Here is a 22,501-nt window from a genome sequence, read left to right on the forward strand (position 1 = left end):
TAGGGGTCACTGTTGTGCTTCAATGGCACTTTTAATAAAACAGACATTTCATCTTCACAACAGCAATGTCTGGACATGGAGAGGAAGGGGAAAGTGGGTCAGGGCTCTCTGTGCCGGCACGTTGGTTTGCTCTTGTTTGACTGGGGAGTTATTTAAAAGGAGGCCTGGACGGGTTACTGGACACAGTGAAGGGAAGACAAGGCAGGAGCTGAAGGCTCTCTCTCTCTTTATTTCTCTCTTTCTCTGGTTGGAACTCAGGAAAACTCAGTCCTGCACAAAGAGCCCTGACCCATCAACTGGTCTCTCCCTCCATCTCCTTTATTTACAGATAAAATTACATACATTCATTGATTTCACTAGGTAACAAAGCTGATCAGTCATTATTTTACAGAGAACCGTTTTCATCCACGTCTCACTCCTGCTTTCAGACTTTTTTTTAAATTCACTCTGTGTTTGTTCGTTTTTCTTGGCACACGAATAATAGCTCGTTTCTAAAGACCCCCTAACCCTGTGTGTTGACTTAACGTCCCATAAAACAATATGTATAACTATTTACACAAGCAGTCATCTTTTAACTACGCCATCACAAAAAACCATGACACCCTTTCCCACCCTCTGCGCTCATCAGCCCCGCCCACACGTGTCCCAAAATCCATTCCGATGAACAAAAAAAAGCAAAAGGAGACTGAAAATGAAAATCACCCTAGGCTCACTGCCCCATTTAGACACTGTTTATGCACGTCCCACCCCATTTTAAAAGTGCATGCCTAGATTGAACAATTAAAAAATGACAATGCCTGTACAGAAAAAAAGACCCCCAAACCTCTTACCTCCACCCCCCCAAACCTCCCCCACGAACATGGTGCGTGGACAAAAGTTGCGCGATTTCTTTCCTCTTTCTTAGTCTTAGTTTTCCTTTTTTTCCTTTCCTCAAATTCTGGACTGTGTGGAGTGGCTGTAGAAAGTCTAGAAGGTGGTTCTGACAGTAGTGGGACTGTTGAAGAGGGTCTCTGAGGCAGCATTTGGTGATGGGGAAGTCGGGAAGGGGGATACTGCTGTTGAGAGTCAAAGGTGACGGGGGCTGGGGTGGCCGTTATGGTAGAGCTTCTGCTTGATATGCACCATGTTTCCACTGGAGTCCTCCAGCTGTCGTAACTGTGCACGTCTACGGAGGTCCCGCAGGTTACAGAACTGAGGAAGCCAGGACCAGGACGGTGTGTCTGCGAATGGAGAAGAACAATACAAGGAACTTGTTAGGTTCTGTCATGCAGTCTTGGACTTGGCTCTTTGAATAGATAAGGTTGACACCCAACTTTCTCATGGAAATCTACTTTCCTGAGAGTCTTAGTTTAAACTAGATGCAACAGAAAGGTAGATCTTCAGGAACAGGAATGGGAACTGCTGTCCCTAAAGCAATAGTGGTGAAAGTGGTGGGTTAGTGCCAGACAGGGGCGTAGCAGCAAATTCTGGGCCCTGTACACTCGCAATGTCAGTGGGCCCCTATCAAGTACATGAAGAACGTGAGCAAAAAAGCGGTATTTATCTAAAATAAAAAGCATTTATAAAGTTTTAAGCTACAATCTCTGGCAAAAATATATGGCAAAAATCATGATCACAATTATTTTTGATTAATATTGAGATCACAGTTATTTAACATGATTATTAATTGGCTTTGGTAACATCATGAATTTATTGAGCGTTGATAATAGCTTTTTAAGCACTGCACTGGCAATGCTAAGGCTTTTTACCAGACAAAAATAATCAATTGCTTTATTGCTTAATATATTACTAGTGTGTACTCGCACCTACAGAGATATTGGTAGGCTATTTACACGTTGATATATGCAGCAGAAATATTGCTAGGTGGATCATTTATTAAGTCTCAGCACTGTTTCTCTTTCAGCTCTGCTGTGTTAGTAGACAATAGGCTATAGCACACGCACTGAACCAAAATAATAACTTACTTATAACTTATAATAAATCTCTCTCTCTCTCTCTCTCTCTCTCTCTCTCTCTCTTGAACCAACATACCAACGTAAGGGGGAGTTTCTAAGACCGGTTAATGTCGATATCTAACCTTACGCGGCTCAGAATTACCTTTATTCTTACAGCAGCAGCAGCCTGGTTGGTAATTTGCTAAGCTAACGGCTTCACGTGAGCATACAGACATCAGCAGCAGCTGTGTGGAGAGGACTACATTAACTTTAATTACACTTAGCATAACAAGCAAACTCTGTTCACCTTTGGGAAAGAAAGCCGTCAACAGCTGCCTCCCCTCACTCTGCCTTCTTTCTTTCTTCTTCTGATAACCTGATTTCTGTTTTAGGGGCAGCATGAAGTCTCTAACCCCCCCCCTCCAGGTCATTTAATCTGGGCTCACTGACGGTACACCTGTAGCCGGGTCGCTGTCGGGCGGACCAAACCATCTTGCGCCTCCAGGAGGGGGCTCCCAGAATGTCCCATATGTTGAGAGGACTGTAACTAAAGTTAATTCTCTCAGTAGATGTTATCAATAATTTTTGATAGATTAATTAATAAATAGTTAATTAGAGGGCCCAATTCAATAATAAAAATACCACTTAAAAATAAATGAATAAATCAGGATTTTTATGGGCCCCTCTCCCTACTTGGGCCCTGGGTAGTCAGGTCCACTTTTCCCCCCACTACCACGCCCATGGTGCCAGAATAAAGAATACCCACAAAAAAAACCCAGGACTAGACTTTAAAAAAATGAGCAGTTGATTTGATTAAAACAAAAAAAAAAAACTAAAAAAAACCATTATATTTCTGTATAATGAATTTGTCTTGATATAAGGGCCAATTTCTACATTTTTTAAATCATTCAAAAAAGCTATTTTGTAGCATCACCAGGTGCAGAAAAACAAGGCCAATCCATATTCCCATTTAGTAACTTTATAAGAACCTGACAAAGACCCCTTTTCACCCTCTACATTAACAACAGAATGGTAAATAATGCTCCACCAGTGGATTACATAAACCACATAAACCAACGACAACAGAACAGTGGCTTCTGAGCATGATTGGAGCTCCTAAGCCCCTCCAGCCCAAATTTAGTGCTGCAATATTACGTATTAGTATCAGTGTTGGAGTCAGCATTACCACATTTGTAAAACAAAAAGCAGTGTGTAAGACTGGTGGAGGAGAACATGCCAAGATGCATGAAAACTGTGATCAAAAACCAGGGGTACTCCACCAAATATTGATTTCTGAACTCTTAAAATGTTTGCATTATTTAAGCATCTTTTTTGTTATTTCAGCCATTTCTCATTGTCTGCAAATAAATGCTTTAAATGACAATATTTTTATTTGGAATTTGGGGGAAATGGTGTTTGTAGTTTATAGAATAAAACAACAATGTTCGTTTTACTCAAACGTATACCTATAAACAGCAAAATCAGAGAAACTGATTTAAAAACTGAATCTCTTATTTTTTTTTCCCAAAGCTGTATGTTGGCAACATTAGCTGGGTATTAGCTGTTGTGAACAAAAAAAAAAAAAACACACAAAACATTTCCTGGTCGTCCAACAGCATCTGGTGTGGGCAATTAATCAAACATGTTGATTGATTTTTCACTAGGAGGAAAAAAACAATGCTTTTAACTCTTATTTTTTGTAACTTAAATTTTGCATGAGATTATGTGCTGTTTCAATTGGTTCATTGCATGCAAAAAAACTGTGGGTATTGTTTTATTTAGATACAGCAATGATTTGCAATGTTAAACAATAAAAGGTACAAATACAGTAAACAGTAAACATAAAAGCACTATAGTCTTGTGTGGTAAGTGTGAAGAATTAAGCCTTTAAGTAAGGCACCAACTAATCAACTCAGAGTAAGAGAGAGAGAGAGACACTGAAAGACAGAGAGACAGAAAGAGAGATCCCCAGACAGCCCTGCCCCTCACCGATGGCCGAGCAGAAAGGAGGGGAGGGTTATTTATAGCATTCTACGGGCATGCCATGCACAAGGACTCTGCTGAAGGGTATTCAGAAGGAGCTAATAAATAAGGGCCACGTTTTATAAATCCTTCATTTGAATAAAAACAAACTCCCCCCCCGATGGCAGAGGATGCACACGTGAACACCATCGCAATGAAGAGTGTGGAGCTGACGCAGTACTGGCTTACTGGGTTTAAATTAGCATAATACACAGTCATACACAGTGAGCCATAACAGTGTGGAGTCACTACCTGACCTGCTTACCTGTTTATTATTTTATTTTATTACAGTATTAGTATTATTATTATTAGCATTACTATTAGCATTGCCATACATAACAATAGAACCCAGTTTACAAGGGAAATAAACCAGCAAAATAGAGAATTGATTGAGCATAAAGGAGAAAGGCAAGGAGACTTCAGCCAGTGAACTGTGGAGGAATGGGTGGGGGAGAGATGGAATTAGGAGAATGAGAGCTATAAAAAAATCAATGTGTACTCCTCTATGCAATGTGTGTGTGTGTGTGTGTGTGTGTCTTCTCACTCACACATGTCTCCCCCCTTGCTTGCTTTCCCTTTCCAGCTGCTCTCTTTCTATTTTTAGCACTCACGAAGCAAGAGGGTGCAGGAGGGAGTGAAAGTGTGTGTGTGTGTGTGTGTGTGTGTGGGTGTGTGTGTGTAATATTGTGTGAGACCGTCTGTGTGTATGTGTGTGTGTGTGTGTGTGTGTGTGTGTGTGTGTGTTCACAAGTGGGGGTGGGGATATGACAGCATCTCCCCCCTCTGTTCTTCCTCTCTTCCTCTCTCTCTCTCTCTCTCTCTCTCTCTCTCTCTCTCTCGTGCTCTCGCTCTCTCTCTCACACCACCTCACCTTCACTCTCTGTCTCAGAGAGGCTAAATGAGGCTGACCTGCCATCAACGTCACACTCTGAAGGCCATGGTGTGCTCCACTAACGGGGCATCCCCACAGTTCCTCATATACTATCACCACAATCAATATCCCCCTGCACGCACAGAGCGGCATCATCATATCATGACATCTGCTGTGATATTAAGGCTCATTCGTGCTGAATTAAAGCTCAGTGATATAATCATTCTTAAAGGAAAAGACTCATGGGGTTCATTAACAAAGGTAATGATTCTCTATACAACTCATACAACAAAGGCTAAATTGGTGATTCACATTTAAGACAATGGTTACTATTATGTGCACTGTTCTAATGTATGGAGACTAAATGCTGACATATGAATGTGAATCTGTATTTGTGTTTGAATTCAATCCGATTTGAATACAAAAAAACTAATATGTCAATATATCAATAAAAAAACTCACCGTTTATCAAAAAATATAGATTTTTTTTTATTTTCAGCAAAATAATTTTTGTTGTTAAAAAATAATTCCATCCCTATTATTACACTCACATGGCAAAGATCATAGAATAGCAGTATGTAAGCAGATTATAGAGTGTTACTTTAAAGGACATCTCGGGAATGCCCACGCTTGTATAAGTTGTGAGGTGTTATCTTGTGAGTAAGGCTGCTGAACACTGGTCACTGTGCTCATGGCAAGAACATTAGGGGGACGTTCAAAAAATATATAAAAACTAAATAAATCATAAAATGATCAACTGAGTTTGTAACCCTTTGTCAATATTTGTCTAAATGTTTGTGGATACCTTTTAATGCATTCAGATACATTATTTTGCACCTCTTGCTGAAACGGATGAGCAAATGCACACACAGATTATCTAGTCCCTGTAAAAAAATACTTCCAACAGAATATCACTCTCTGCTTGTGCCAGGTGTGGGTTAGATGGGTATAAAGCATAAAGCACCCTAGCATTGAGTTGTCTTATTTGTGACCAGTGTCTCTAAAATCCTGTTTACACCTGGTCATTTTATCTTAAGAATCAGAATTAAATCTGAACAAGGCCAAGCCACACAGATATGTACAAAAATGAGGACATCCCATGGAAACCTTTGTCAGTTGAGATGCTGTGGGGTGATTTGAAATGAGCTGTGAAAGCAAGAAACCCCTAAACACACAGCTGAGAGAATTCTGCATGGAGGAGTGGAAAAAACATCTCCCTGTCAATGTTAGACAATAGGAAAATTATAGGAAATATTTCATTTAGGTTACTTCAGTCAAGGTACATTGTTAGATGGGGTATAAAGCACCATAGCATTGAGTTGTGGAGCAGCAATGTTTCAAAATCTAGTAGAAAACCTTCCCATTCAGTAGAAACAGTTACTTTAGCAAAAGCAGCATTAACTCTTTCCTTAAAACCCTTGATGTCAGAAAAATCTGTGAATGCACAGTTGTCCCAATACTTTTGTCCATATAGTGTATCCTGGTCATGTTTAATGCAAGTCTTGCACATGATCACAGGCCACACACAGCCCAGTGTGACTTAAGCAAACTGTGCAGATGAAATATTTAAAGAAAAGCTGTCCACTCCTGTTTAACCTACTTCTGCTTCCTTCCATTTATATCCCTCCTCCGACACTCCATTTACCCAAGATGATCTCCAAACAACTACCCACGGGATGGTGAGCGCAAAAGGAAACTGAAAGCCTTCTTTCTGAAAGAGGCACTAACATTTCCAGACACAACATATGTACCTCTCCGCCCCTGCAGACCCAGATGACTGTAACAAACAACTGCCCTGCTGCCTGGTGGTTTACTTGCATCGACCCAAAACGCACACTTTTCACTTCAATAAGCACAACTCTGTGTCCGATGAAGCAGGACTTGTGTATTATGCGGCAAATGTAGGTTTCTGAGAACATTTGAAATTTAAAGGTGGTTAACATACAGTATATCATCGATTTCCAATGGAAAAATAAGTATCTCCATCTGTTTAATCACTACATAATTTGAACAGACAAACTGTTCCTTACACTGTTCCAAAATTTCTTGATGAATGGACCAATAGAAATGCTTCAAAATGACCTGAAATTAATTCCTTTTATATTGACTTACATTGAAAATTTAGAAGTTTTTTCTCTCCATGGTAAAGTTGCCATTTTGGAGATACTTGTTTTTCATTGAACAGCGGTGATATCGTTGCATAATATGTGACATCATTCCATATTTCAGATCTTTAAATAGACTTAAATGTCAGCAATTGTCACGTCTAGCGCTGAAGGCGCTCCTGTCTCTCCCACACTCAGCTCTCCGGACTACAATACTCAGAACGCACCACACACTGACATCACTCCCATTCACGATCACATGACACTGCACACAGCTCTACCAGGAAGCCAATCGCCTGAATATTGATTTCACCTGTTACACGCACACTATATATACACCCTCACTTTACTTACTGCATGCCTAATATTGTTGGATTTTCCACATACAAAGCATTTATCCCATTGTCAAATGTTAGCTCTCTCATTTTCGACCTTGTTTTGTATTTACCGACCCTGATTTTTGCCTGCCCTCTGATATCACCTTCCTGTCTATGACCTTTGGATTGATTCTCGTGTATGGTTCGTTTACTCCTTCTTTACTCCCTCTTGCTCTGACTGTAACTCCAGCATCAGCGCACCAACCAGCAGGCCCGTAGCCAGGGGGGATCGAAGGGTTCGTTCGAGCCCCCCTCCCTGCCCCCAGAGTAGTGACGAGTAAGAAAAATTGTTAATCTTTCTCTTTACACATTTTGTTCAGACTGTTTTACACCAATCCAGTAGGTGGCGGTAATTCCCCATTTCTGTTATTAGCTTGTGGAAAGAATAAGAATCAGGGGAAAGTTACTTGAGAAAATGGGTAAAAAAGAAGACAAGGAGCGAAAACGGAAGAAATCGGCGGTAACATTGTCCCAAAACATTGGTGACCTGTTCAAAAAAGGCCCAAAATTGGTAAGTTGCTGAGTGTAGGGCTTCTATTTCTTTACAACTCCCCTGCGTTAAAAGTGCCGGGCTCGGCTAAGCCCAATAGTATATTGTACATGTAACACCGGGTTATTACTGTTATTATTGCGATAACTCCAAAGTCTGGATTTTAGTTGATTTTTAAGAAATGTAGGTTAAGTGACAATAACATTCAGTCACTCACTTTGCAATGCTGACGATCAAGCTAGGGTGTATTTTACTCTCAACATGCCTGTTGCTCCTAAGGCCATATATAAAATACAGTATAGAGGTGGGCCGGCGGGCCAGAAAAATATCATATTCAATATCTGGCTGTGTTTATGAATACTTATAGGTTCAATATAGACACCCAATATGCCATTTTAAAGCTTTTCAGTTATCTAGCCTATTTAGCCGTATCTCCTTTCAGAAAATAAACATTTAGGGCAAAATATGCCTAGTTTATGAAAGTTAGGAAATATTATTTTCATATTTGCGTTTTTTGTACGTCCATATTTAATCGAATGCGAACATGCACCATTCGAACCGTCTGCCTCTCCGGATTACGGAACTGTGTTTAGAGTTTAAATCTGCTTGTGTTTCGCTTTGTGTTTACCTCAGGACACTCGAGACACACACCCAACCCCCTCCAGCGCTTCCCCCACACTCTTACCTTCAAAACGGCTCCAAACTTAAGAAAATCCATCAATCCAGTCACCAGTAATTCTCACATATATCCAAACAGTGCTTGAAATAATTTGAGGAAGAAAAAAATAATATCAACTTTAACGCGTTATTAAAAGCGGATTATTCGTCGCTCCACGAATCCACGCATATCTAATGAATCCCTCACAGACCAGACGGTATGCAAATGAGATCTGTCAGCCAATCAGGCGCAGAGTTCAGCGAGCTGAAAGGGGGGGGGGGGGGGGGGGCAACGAAGTCCCAGCACAGTTGTAGGAAGATTTGAATAATACAGAACACTTCAATTTATATTATTATTAATTCATGTTCAAGTTTTAATGACCATACCGATAGTGTTCCTCATGAAGTAATTCTTATCTATTTATGTCAATAGTAGAGAGATAGACAATAGGACAAGGACAGCAACATCAGAGACAGACAATGGAGGGCAGCAACAGAGACAATGGAACAAAGCAACAGACAACTGAGGTGAGCAACAGAGACAGACAATGAAGTCACATCACAGATGTAGGAAGTTTGAGTAACACTTACATTTATATCAAATTTATGTTAACAGTGGGGAGCAACAGACGAACAAATAAGGACAGCAACAACAGATTCACAACAAACTTATAATGAATAAAATATGTCTAAATTAAAAGGTTTGAAGTGTGCTCGTGTATTCAGGGGGCATTGGAATAGAAAGCCAAATGAAGTCCACTTTTGGGGGAAAAAGATCCCCCCCATCACAATGCTGGCTACGGGCCTGACCAGTCAGCTCACAGTAGCATTAATGTAGCATCCTTATTGCCTAAAACTAGACCTGATTTTACTTTAAATTAAATTAAAAATGAAAGTAATATTCTGGTCAAGGGCTAGTTAATATTTTTAGCCGTTTAGCTCTATTCCACTTCCATTGATTTTGGATTCACTCCCTCTAGCAGTTTGCAGTAAATTTCTGATATAAAGATGGAGATAGGAAAAGGGTGGGCTGTTCATAAACCGGCTCTGGCTTGTCTGCATGTTCAGTTGTGTTAAAGTGAACGACACCCACGTTTGTGTTCAATATTTGTAAAATGAAACATGTACATGTTCAGTAAGCACCATTTATTGAACACATTCATGCACAACACTGGTAATCAAGGTAAAAGGTTCAAATAATCGTGATATTGATTTGAGTCCATATCGACCAGCACTAATCTGAGCCTCCATATTTGAAAATACAGTGAGCTGTTCTATTGGACAGGATGCTGCTTCCACTGTTTCAGAGCTTACAGTACATAGGCATAATGAACAAATCCTCTTAAGCTTTGTTTATCCACCAACACTGTGGCTGATAATTCCCAAACTAAAGTGATTAAACATCTAGTGCCACCATCATTACACCGCCGCCCCCCCCCCCCCCACCTCCTCCTTCCCTCGCTCTCATCGCCTTACATAAATGATGAGCAATAGAGCGATCTTTTGTGTTCTCATATTTCTAAGACTTGATTAATCATGACATCGGACATACGGAGTGTCAGGATCCAAGCTTCCAATTTATTCCCTAAACATGAGAGGTGTAAGAGTGAATCATTTCTCCAGACAAACTTACTCCCTCTCTCTGACACACACACAAACACACACACACACACACACACACACAAATATCTTCAACTGCCACATTATGAATCATACAGCACATCCCTTGTAAAAGAAAAGTGTATTTAACTATATTTTTTAAAAGTATACTTAACATAGAAAAGTACATACTTTTAAAATTTAAATATGTACTTAAACACATACTAAATGTACTATTTTAGAACCACTAATGGCAACTTAAGTATATTTCAGTTGTTATTAGGCTATATCTAAACACAACATAAATGCATTCAATTGTGCTTTTGAGTATGTGTTTTTTTTAAACACCTTTTTAATACACTTGAAGCATATTGTAAATGTACTTATTTGCATATTTATGCACATATTGTGTACATCTAAATAGACTCAAGTCAAGCATGTTAAGCAGTATTTAATGCCACTATATATATATTTTTTTTTTATTAACACAACATATAATTTAAAGCATTGCTTAAAAGTACATTTTATGAAAATACAGAGAAAGTTTATTTAACGTGTATTTTCATAAAGTATATTAATTTGAAATGTACTTTTAGTATAGTATTCTTTACCTCATTTAAACATACTTTTAATGCTCTTACATATACTTCCTTTTCACAAGGGATCAGTCTGTGCACATGCAGCTTCCAGCTCATACACTGATGTAGAGCTGTGTATTGGATAGAACAATTCCAGTCACAAAAAAGAGCTTACAATTCAATATATCAAGCGATATTGAATTATTATATAATTATATTGATATAATTGCAATACTGTGAGCAAGGCGATACATTACAGTAGTTTCAACCAAATTTTAGGAAAACTGTCAAGTTATTAAGCACACTATTTTATTTTAAAAACATGAGTGAACGAAAAGTTGGCCTTTTTATCCAGTCAGAACAGTGGGATCTAATGACTAAAGAGTATAACACTGCTGTCTAGTGGGCGTGGCTTAAACACAACACAAAACAAACCACTTCTGACACCAATCTTTACATGTAAACTAATCATTTATATTCAATACTGTGTTTTTTTACACAACTCAAAATTGTAAAAAACTAAATATCACGATACTTTGATATACTGATATTTTCTTCCACCCATACTGTGGACACTGCTCACCCACCCACTCGCCCACACAACAGCCCCATCACACTCACCGTAGTAGCGGCTGGCTCTCCAGGCCCTCACAGCGCAGTGTAACGCCCCGTCCAGCCACAGCAGCAGCCAGCTGATACAGAAGCCCAGCAACAGCCCCAGCATGAGGTCCATCTCCTGCTTGGTCACACTGTCGCTCACAAAGTAGTTCTCCGAAGAGTCCACCAGCGAATGGTCCCCGTCATATGGAATTACATAATGGACGTGGTGTCTGAGAGAGAAAGAGCACATTAAGACCTGACATTTAGAAACAAACAAACACACACAGATACTGCAAGCACAAGCACACAAAAAATACTGCAAGCAGTGCAGATCTGCTCAGAAACAGCCACAGAAAACACACAGAGAAAACACACTCTCTTAAAAATAAACGTGTCAGAAATGTTCTTTGGAGCGACGCCACAGAACCACTCCGGGATCCCAAAAGTACATTTAATAGATGATTCTTTAGGGAACTACTTTCCTAAGAAGCTTTTTAAAGTTTAATTCTAAGAGTGTGGGCACAGAGAGAGAGAGAGAGAGAGACAGGCAGAGAGACTATATAGAGAGAATATATAGACAGACAGACATACAGATAGATTGTACAATACACATTACTAATTACACAATACATATTGTACTAAATTGCGTATCACGCAGCTGGATTAAGGGCGTGTTGGTGCGTCTTTGGTACCATGAGGTTACAAAAATACGCCTTGTTCGGCTCACAACATGCAAAAGTCATGTACTAATTCTCTTAATTAATCATGTGTGTGTTTTGGGGGTAGTGTGCCAGTTGTCATTCCCTTTAAGAAGCAGGTAAGCTCTTATTTTTTTTTGGCGTGTTCATATCTTAACGGTGTGGCGCTTTGTGCTTCTCAGCAGAGGATACTGATCTGCGTGTTCACGCTGTGAAGATACACCAGCAGCTCATTTAAGGAAACAGCAATGTTATTTTATTCTTTTTTCTGGGTGTATGCAAGCTATAGGAATGGGCTCTGACGATTGACTGCTGTCATGTTTTTAATCAGTCAGTGGCGCACCTGTATTTTCCACAGCCAAAATCGCAATATGCCAGAAATAAACCTGTATACACCTCACTTCCAGACCACCACGCCCATCAGTGTAGATTTATTGTTAAAATCTGATGCTAATTTAACAACGAGGGTGCAAGGCATGAAAACAGACTGTTGACAGGGTGAAAGATAGCAAAGAGCTTCCCGATGCGCCTTGCTCAGGGTGTATGATAGATAGATAGATAGATAGATAGATAGATAGATAGATAGATAGATAGATAGATAGATAGATAGATAGATAGATAGATAGATAGATTTTTTTACAGCATAATCTCTAGAGATGCATCGCAATAAAAAACTTTTGCCAAAACCAAAAACAAATAATGTTTGGCCAAATAAAATTGTTTTTTATTCACTTTGTCACTTTTTTTTACCATGACATAAACTAAACAGCCTAAATATCAAAATTTCTAATTAGTATTTTTGTCACTTTTGACTAAATAATTTTACAGGTACACCAGCAGCTCAATGTTATTTTATTCTTTATTCTGGGTGTAAGCGACTCTGACGATTGACTGCTGTCATGGTTTTAATCAGTCAGTGGCGCATTTTCTAGATAGATAGATAGATAGATAGACAATTAAATTACTACACATTATAAAAAATAGATTATTAAATTGCTACATTGGAAAGAAAATATGAAGAAGAAAGGCGGAGCTAAACTGTCTAGGCTGAATAGGTGGAGCTATGCAAATGAGTTGGTTCTTGTGATATCAGAGAAACTGTGAATTCAACATGGTCTGTTTTTCACAGCATAGTTTCTAGAACTGCATCACAAAGAAAACTTTTTTGTGATCTGAATGTGATCTGTATTGGAGATTGAGCAACTAGTCTGAGGCATGTTGCAAAAACTGGACGATGGGCAGCTGATCTGTGGCGGGTGATGGGAAAGGCTGACTTCCAATAACAACCCACATCTCCTGTAAAGTTCACATATTCAAGATACAAGGTTTTTGTGCGACAGTGAGATCACTGCTGATCAGGGATCAGTTAAGAAATAATAAGAACAGCACACTCTACCAAACAAGAATCTATGGACTACGGATCGTAAACCTACGGACCCTGCATTTACCTACCGCTCATTCAAATGCTGAGCTAGTCTGCATAGGCGTGTTTAGCAAATCCCATGAATGTATTTTTCTGTCTTTGTTCAGTAAATACATTAGATGTTTCTTATTCAAGCCAAATTACGTATATAATTAGATTTGGTTAGTGTCAAAACATTTTTACCATAAAATATATTGAAAAATTCCGAATTAAGATGATATATTTGTATAATCACACCCTATGCCCCTTTACACTGTAATAACATACCTAGTTCATTATATTGACTTCCAATGAAACCAGGGTCACTTTCTCTTGTAAAATTGCTGTTTTGAAGATGCAACATTTTTGTTTGACTGCAAAAAAGCTTTTTTTTCTACTCCAAGTGTCTATTTTCCTTTTGACATTATTTTTTGCCCCTTAAACATGTGCCACCTGATGGAATAGCTCTTTATAAATGTATATGGGGATTGGAATAGTGTAAGATCACTGCCAATCAGATCAGGGTATAATTCTGAAAAAAGGTAAGAAAACCACACTGCACTAATAAGATAGACTCATGTCTATCTGATATTATTCAAATTGTAAACCTGTGTGGTAGAAATCTGTGTCAAATACAAAAATACACTTTTCAGTCAAACCAAAACTGATATATGAAGATAATCAGATCTTTGCAGAGTCAGTTCAGTTATTGTGTAATATTGAAAAATATTAGAATAATATTTGATTCTTGCTAGAATAAGCTCTTATAAATATAAAATATAAATATTTATATTTATATGGTTTGAGAAGGTATCAGATTACCGGTGATCAGGGTTCAGTTCTCCAAACTAATAAGATCACCACGCTGTTCTTCTGACAAGAATTTGTGGTCGACACTGCATTGTTCTAAATCTCATTCAATCTAAATAAAAACGTGTGTCGCATACCACCGTAATTGGTCATCTTTCAATAAATGTGTAATTTTCTGACCCAAGCCAATAATAATAATTAGATCTGTGTACAGTCACAACATTTTACTCATATAAAATATTGAAAAACCGACTCTAATATTGAGAAAATGTGTGTTTGTACACTCCAAAGCCTTCTTTCTTTAAATTGTGACGAATAAACCAAGAGACATTTTCCTCCCACTGTAAAGTTGCTGTAAAGTCCCATTGTAAACAACAGGCTTATTCCAATAAGTGTTCTTGCTTATTTTAAATATCAATTTAATGAATATTTGACACCTTCACACATGGACTACCACCCTGACCAGGGATCAGTTCCCTAGGCTGGTATTAAAACTACGCTCTGCTCATTAGAATCAACGGGGAAGACATTAAGAAGGGTAAGTCAAAACTTATATTCAAACTAATTTCAGAATCGAAATGGAAACGAAATGGAAGGGAAAATGACATTTATGAATTCTCCAGAAAGCCATGGAGGAGGGGCCTTTATTTTACCCTGTGTCTAAAACATGGCTGTCATATTTACTTTTTGAAATTAAAGTGTGTCCTGCGACTTTTGACTCACTGTGTATAATGACTCTGACTTCTCCACTACTTGGTACATACAATTCTTGATTCTACTCTAAGTTATTCTTGTGTTTTTCATTACCAGTCCCTCAAAATGTACCTGGTGAGATCCAGCTCTTGTTGGATTCTTTTGTTGGCCAAAAATTCAAGGAACATTTGTACCCCTTCAAAAGACCAGAGTGCAAGCTGACCTGCTGCTGTAGTGAGCTGAATAAAGGAAATGTGCTAGGTTTGTGTTGTGTTGAATACAGTGACAGTACTCTCTGATCAGTTAGCATTCTGCACATTTTAGTTGCAACTCGGCTCACTTAAAACAACAAGTAATCCGGTAATAAAACGTACCTGCTTCCAGTTACAAGGTATAAAATTTGCCAAATTAAAAAGGCACATAGTTAAGTAGTACCATGTATTAAAAATGCACCATAGGCCACACTCTTAATGAAAGCCACAGATGCCAAATGCTGCAAAGTGTATAATTATTAATATTACTTTGACCCAACATGTTCTGTGAACATAATTTAAACTTGGTACCATATAAAACATACAAAATATTTCAAATCTAACTCACAATTTTGACTCAACAATCAAGAATCATATAAAACCTGAATCCATTTTTATCTTTACATCCCTAAGTCAGAGCTGAAATCCACTGCTTTGACCTATAGCTAATAAAATAAAATAAAATAAAATGCATCTCTTAACTGTGGGCCCACTTTTCTGTGCCCATGATAACATTTCAGCTTATTTTCTGGAGCCTCAGAGACAGAATACGTGTGTGTAGGGTCTGTGGGTCCGTCACAGCTAACAAGATTATCTTCCTAATATGTTCGTTCCACTGTACATTTTGATTGTTGGCACGTTGCCTGGAATGTTCCCTCAATGTGAGTCTGTCCAGTTGTCATGATGTTTTTTTCAGAATGTTTTTGATGTTACCTCAACCTTGTTTGCTACAACTGGTTAACAGACTGCTGTGTTGAAATGTTCCTTCAGCATTTTTTGTTACGTTGCAACAACAATTTAACATTTTCAGAATGTTGCCTTGAAATGTTCTCTCGGTGTGACTATGTCCAGTTTTCTAAATATTTTCAGAACAACTTTGATGTTGCCTCTACTTTATTTTCAACAATTAAACATTTCTAGAACATTGTCTTGGAATTTTTTCACAACGTGATTTTGTTTTTGACAATGCCTCAAGCTTACATGCAACAAGATTATGTGCAACAACAAATAAACATTCCCTGAACGTTGCTTTGAAATGTTCACTCAGTGTGAATTTCCCCAGCTTTCCTAACATTTTCAGAACATTTTTACAGTGCCTCCACCTTATGTCCAACAAGAACGTAGCAATGCCAGAAAGTTGTCTTGGAATGTTCCCTCAATGCGAAACTGTACAGTTTTCAGAATGTTTTTTTTAATGTAACAGTCTATATTATTTTGTTTCTAAACTAAAAGCAGAAGTATTTTTGAGTGGATAAAATATTGTGTTTAATGGAACCAGTGTGCTGAAACGACCATCCGTGCTAAGCCTAATATATTCATTTCAAGAACTAGGGTGTCGGGTAGCTTTTTGCAGAAGTTCTTCTGGCTACATCACGCGTCTTTACTTACTTACGTCACACGTACAGCCTCTAAAAAAGGATCTGTATCAGTTTTACTGAACGCGAGCGGCTGGTGGAGCAATGGAGACTTCAGAAGGAGAAACTGAGAGCTCAGTAGCTCATTCACTTATAGTAATAAATAAGAAACAAAGGAGTGAAGTGTCTGACTGAGGGCACTCTCTCTCTCTCTCTCTCTCTGACTGAACATAACCTGGAATCGGATTCATCCACTCTGAAAGAAGACCGCATCACACACGCCCATTTTAAAATGATTCTTCTGCATGCTCGGTGCAGTTACCCTTTCTCACCAGAGAGGGCGCTAAATCCCTAAACTTACGGACATCAGCTTTAACATGGTCTCATCCCTATTTGCAACAGCAATTTAAATTTCCCAGAAGACTGCCATTGATACACATAAATGGACACATGGAATGTGAATCCAGTGTCCAGATTTCGTAGCATTTTCAGAACATTTTTGACATTGCCTCAACATTTTTTTACAACAATTTAACAAACCCAGAAAACTGTCTCGTAATAATCCCTAAAAATGAATCTGCCCAGTTTTCTTAATGATTTAAGAACACTGTTGATGTTGCCTCAACCTTATTTAAAACAGCAGTTTAACATTCCCAGAATGCGAATCTGCACAGCTTTCTTAACATTCTCAGAATGTTTTTTTTTTTTGAGGTTACATGAATGTTCCCACATGGCTTACCTTCCACAGTTGCAGTGGCAGACACGGTCCTCACCTCGTAGATGCGGGAGGATGTAGTTGTGAAAGCGATCCAGCAGTGCGTTCATGTCCATTAGACACGCTATCGCCTGTAGACACCGAGAAAATGAAGAAGAAAAAGAAGAAGAAGAAGAAGAAAGAGGTAAAAAAAAAGAAAGTAAAATAGAAAGTACAACTGATTACAATATATAGAGGCCAACAGTCAATATCTTGCTGTGCAGTTATCACTAGTGCTGCAACTACTGTCACTAGCATTAATCATTTTATTAATCAATTAATCTGTAGAATATTTTTTTGTACATTAATCAATAAGTGCCTTCAATCTCTGCTTCTTGTGGGCATGACTCCTGTTTCAATGCATGTTTTACTGTATCTGCTCAAGCCTGCCCACCTGTGAATGTCACCCAGTTGTCCAGTCTCTGTTTAAACATTACATACGTTCCCATAACAAATTAAAAAAACGACCTTGATAGCTTAACTATCTAATGTATCTAATGTCTTTGTAAAAATAATACATGCAAAAAAAAAAATTCAAAATCAATTAAATAACGCATGCATTAATGGATTAAGTTGCAGAAAATTAAGGGTCAGTTACCTGTACAGAAATTAAGTCTAGTTGTAGACTATAGGCTTGCAAGGGAGACTAATGAAAAAATTCAATGGAAAAATCTCCATTCAAAGTGCTATGTAGACCAAAGCTAGGCTTAATCTCTGCCCATCAGTATCAAAAGTCTAGATGCTGTAAGGATATGCATCATAGTTCATCACAGATATTATACTGGCTATGGTGTTTATTGTAACAAAATAATGATTAATCAACACTTCAGTTTTGATTAGTTGATTCGATTAGTCTATTCTGTCAACTGATCGTTGCAGCCCTAGTTATCACTGCTGGCTTTTCTGAGCTTCCCACTGAACCAAGCACTTCAGCACTTCAAGCCTTTTGTTGGTTTAGCACAGAAAGTGTACTGGCTTGGCCTTTTATTGTTACAAATCAACAAATAATTGATTTGGATAGTTTATTGTAGTGACTAATCTTTAATCCTGCCATCAGATGATTAAAGATAGTGTACTGGGTATGGCTTTTATTTTTGAGTCAGATTCAGCAATCCTTTAGTCTTCCTTTAGTTTATCACAAAAGGTGTGCTGACTATAGCTTTTATTGTTACAAATTAATGATTACTCACCACTTTAATTTTGATTAGTCAATTTAGTTAGTCGATTATATTGACTAATTGTTGCTGCTACTTATCAATGCTGGCTTTTCTGGGCTTTCACTAATCCCTTAGTCAGTTTATCACAGATACTTTGCTAAATATAGCTTTTACTAATTAACAATAAGCCAGCACTGAAATTCCGATTAGTTGATTGTGTTATCCGATTATATCGACTAAGTGTTGCAGCTACTTATCACTGCTGTCTTTTCTGGGCTTCCACTGAGTCAAGTTCTTTAATGCTTCAGTCAGTTTATCACAGATGAGATACTGGATATGGCTTTTATTGTTACGAATTAACAATTAGCTGAAATTTCGATTAGTTGATTTGGTTAGATGATCATGTCAACTAATTGTTGTGGCCCTAGTTATCACTGCTGGCTTTTCCTGACTTCCACTGAGCCAAGCATTTCAGCTTTTCAATTCAGTAAATTAAAACAGCCATCAGTAAATTAAATCTAGTGTACTGCCTATGGCTTTTATCATTAGAAATTCATGATTAGTCAACAATGAAATTAAGATTAGTCTATTTGGTTAGCTAATTATGTTGACTAATTGTTGCTGCTAGTTATCAATGCTGGCTTTTCTGGGCTTCCACTGAGTCAAGTTCTTTAATCCTTTAGTCAGTTTATCACAGATAGTGTACTGGATATGGCTTTTATCATGACAAATTAATGATTAGTCAACACTGAAATTCTGATTAGTTGATACGGTTAGTCAATATGTTGAATAATTGTTGCAGCTAGGTATCAATGATAGTGTTTCTGATCTTCCAGAAGACAAGTTCTTTAATCTTTCACTCAGTTTATCACAGATAGTATACTGCTTATGACTTCCATTGCTACGAATTAACGAATAGTTGACACAGAAATTCAGATTAGTTGATTCGGTTAGTCGATTATGTCAACTAATTGTTGCAGCTAGTTTCTAGCTTACACTGAGTCAAGTTCTCTAATATTTCAATCAGTGTATCACAGATAGTATACTGTATATGACTTTCCTTGGTATAAATTAACAAATAGTTGACACAAAAATGTTGATCAGTTGATTCGGTTAGATGATCATTCAACTAATTGTTGCAGCCGGAGCCCTAGATTTCTTCTGAGACAAGCACTTCAGCTCCTGAATCCTGCCATCAGTTAATTAAATCTAGTGTACTGGATATAGCTTTTCTCATTATAAATTAATGATTTAGTCAACACTGAAATTCACATTAGTTGATTTGGTTATTTTATTCTGTTGACTAATTGTTGCAGCTCCAGTTATCACTGCTGGCTTTTCTAGCCTTTATTTCTATCCATTTATCTGCAGTCAGGTTTGGAAATAAGAAACAGCACCTTGAAGAGGAAGATCACAGAAATGATGAGGTGAGCTGAGTTACTTACCATTACAACAGAAGCACCGAGGATCATAAAAATCATGGTGGTTGTGATCATATGCATCAAAGCTCTCGTGCTCCTCTCCCCCCGGATTGGCCCGCGTTGCCCAAGCTATAGCGCCGTGGCCCGGGACAAGGAGCTCATCAAGGCGCCTGGACTGGGAGACGGCTGCGGCCGGTGCATAAGGAGGGCAGCCTAGAACAGCCTGGCCCTGGATCTTCTTGCTTCTGCCCCAACCCTACCCCCTACCTCCACTCACCAAGAGCCCACCCTAGAGCCCCCGAGACTGGCCTTCCCTCCCCATCTAGGAGCGCGTCTGCTGGATTGTGCAGGCCAGGCCAGAGGGGGGGGGGGGGGGAGTGGCTGTGCTGGTTTAGGTGGGCTGCCCGCACCACCAATGTCCGAGCCAGATCAGGGGACAGATGGGGATGGGGGCTGGAGGATGATCTCTGCTGGAGGGAGGGATGCTGCTGATGCTGCTGATGCTGGTGATGCTGATGCTGCTTAAGAATGTACGGCTCCTGCGCGCCGGTGAGATGGCATCGGTGCGATACGGTGGTGCGGTGGTCCAGGGTTTTTTTTTCTACTGTTGCCTCGTTATCTCGAGCTGAGGTGGTTATCTCGCGCCAGGAAAAAGAAGAAGAAGAAGAAAAAGAAGAAGAAGATCCTCGATATCTTGTCTTGCTCTGTCTGTAGGCTGTAGCTGTGAGGCTTGTGAGGATGGACCGGGGAGAATGGTCCCTCCCTTTACTCGCATCCGAGCATCTGCAGCATCCTCCAGCATCCTGACGCGCGAGCGCCGCGTCTTACTGTAGCCATCATCATCATCCTCGCGCCTGCCTGCCTGCCTAGGAGCGTTTTACCTGCTCGTGTGCGTGTGTGTGTGTGTGTGTGTGTCAGAGAGAGAGAAGAGAGAGAGAGAGAGAGAGAGAGAAAGAGAGAGAGAGAGAGAGAGAGAGAGAGATATGGGGTGGGTAGGTGGTGGAGGTGGTGGTGGTGGTGATGAGGGGGGTTGGGGGTGCAAGCAAGCAAGCAAGCAAGCAGCCTCTGAGAGATAAGGAGGTGTCGATTATGTCCAATTCCCTTCCTCCGCTCGAGACCGCCAATTATTCCCAATTAATAAATCGTGCCGTTCGTTATATAAGCTCTGCTGTCCGCGAGGATGCGAGGCTCGTGAAGCTCCTCCAAACCGCCCCCTCGGCCGCGCTGCAGTTCATATTGCGCCATTTCAGTCCGAGCCCGTGTGGAGGAGCCTCCCCTCCTTCACTCTGCTCTCTCTGTTCACTAACAGAGCACTAACAGAGCTGCAGAGCGCTCATCTGGGCTTCACTGACTACTTCTGAAAAGACTGGATCCATAGGAATCCACAACAAACCTCCCAACTAGACCAGCTCAGATCTAACAGGTTCTTTCCTAAGATTGAGAATTTTCCTGACACATAAAAACCTAAAAGTAGCTTTCAGCCACTCAGTATGGGCTGGATTTACTGTGGAACTGTCTAAATATCTGTTAAAAAAATGTAGGGGAAATGGAAATGTGGAAGTCAACATAACATCTCACTAAGGCTTCACTGACTTCATAAACTAGACCAGCTCAGATCAAACTGGTTCTTTAGGAACAAGAATTTTTCTGACAAATAAAAAGGGAAAAATTGGCTTTCAGCCATTAAGTATGGGCTGGCTTTACTGTGTAACTGTCTAAATATCTGTTAAATATCTGTTGTTCTCATACAGAGTTCCCCAATGGTGGAACAAACTACCCTCCACTACCAGATCAGGAGAATCTCTCGCTATCTTTAAGAGACTCCTGAAGACAGAACTCTTCAAAGAGCACTTACTCTCTTAACACCTCTAACACACTAACTACTTCTAACCCCATTTCCTTCTTCCCCTCCTTCACTTCTCTATCCTTTTATTTCCCTTCGACCTCCTTTAAGCCCTATCTAAAATGGTTTATCTTAATTCCTATTACTTTTGTACTTGACTTTTGTAAGTCGCTTTGGACAAAAGCGTCTGCCAAATGTAATGTAATGTAATGTAATGTAAAAAAAAATTCAGGGGAAATGTGGAAGTCAAGATAACATCTCCCCAGGGCTTTACTGACTTCATAAACTACACCAGCTCAGATCAAACTGGATCTTTTCTAAGAGTAACATTTTTCTGGACAAATAAAAAACACAAAACTAGCTTCAGGCACTCAGTATGGGCTGGCTTTACTGTGTAACTGTCTAAATATCTGTTAAAAAATTCAGGGGAAATGTGGAAGTCAAGATAACATCTCCCCAGGGCTTTACTGACTTCATAAACTACACCAGCTCAGATCAAACTGGATCTTTTCTAAGAGTAACATTTTTCTGGACAAATAAAAAACACAAAACTAGCTTCAGGCACTCAGTATGGGCTGGCTTTACTGTGTAACTGTCTATAAATCTGGACTCTAAAAGACTTAATGCCCACAAGCTAAAGAAAAGATAATATGCAAACATTTAAAGCTATTGGTTTTTAAGGTGCAAAATGTTATTGACTTAATAATGACTTAGTGCCCACAAGCCAAAGAAAAATAAACAGACATGTACAGAGATGTACAGCTATTATAAACTAAAATGAAAAGTAAAAATCCTGTGTGAAATGGGCTTTGGGTGTAGTCAAACATAATAACCAGTACAAACCTTTGTTGAATAAACCACCTCCATTCACCCCCAGCAATCCA

The 22,501-nt window shown here is 39.1% G+C and overlaps 1 protein-coding gene across 1 annotated transcript; it reads right to left on the reverse strand.

Annotated features, from left to right (window-relative positions):
- tmem240a (transmembrane protein 240a) lies at positions 1-21,197 on the reverse strand. Its single transcript, XM_007246239.4, has 4 exons — positions 19,799-21,197; positions 17,182-17,288; positions 11,255-11,463; positions 1-1,220 (listed from the first exon to the last, which is right to left on the reverse strand). Exons 1-4 carry the CDS (start codon positions 19,853-19,855, stop codon positions 1,066-1,068), a joined length of 528 nt encoding a protein of 175 aa, XP_007246301.1. The 5' UTR covers positions 19,856-21,197; the 3' UTR covers positions 1-1,065.
- Positions 21,198-22,501: the final 1,304 nt, after the last annotated feature.

This window comes from Astyanax mexicanus, chromosome 13 (genome assembly GCF_023375975.1).
Source record: "Astyanax mexicanus isolate ESR-SI-001 chromosome 13, AstMex3_surface, whole genome shotgun sequence".
NCBI classification, from domain to species: Eukaryota; Metazoa; Chordata; class Actinopteri; order Characiformes; family Acestrorhamphidae; genus Astyanax; species Astyanax mexicanus.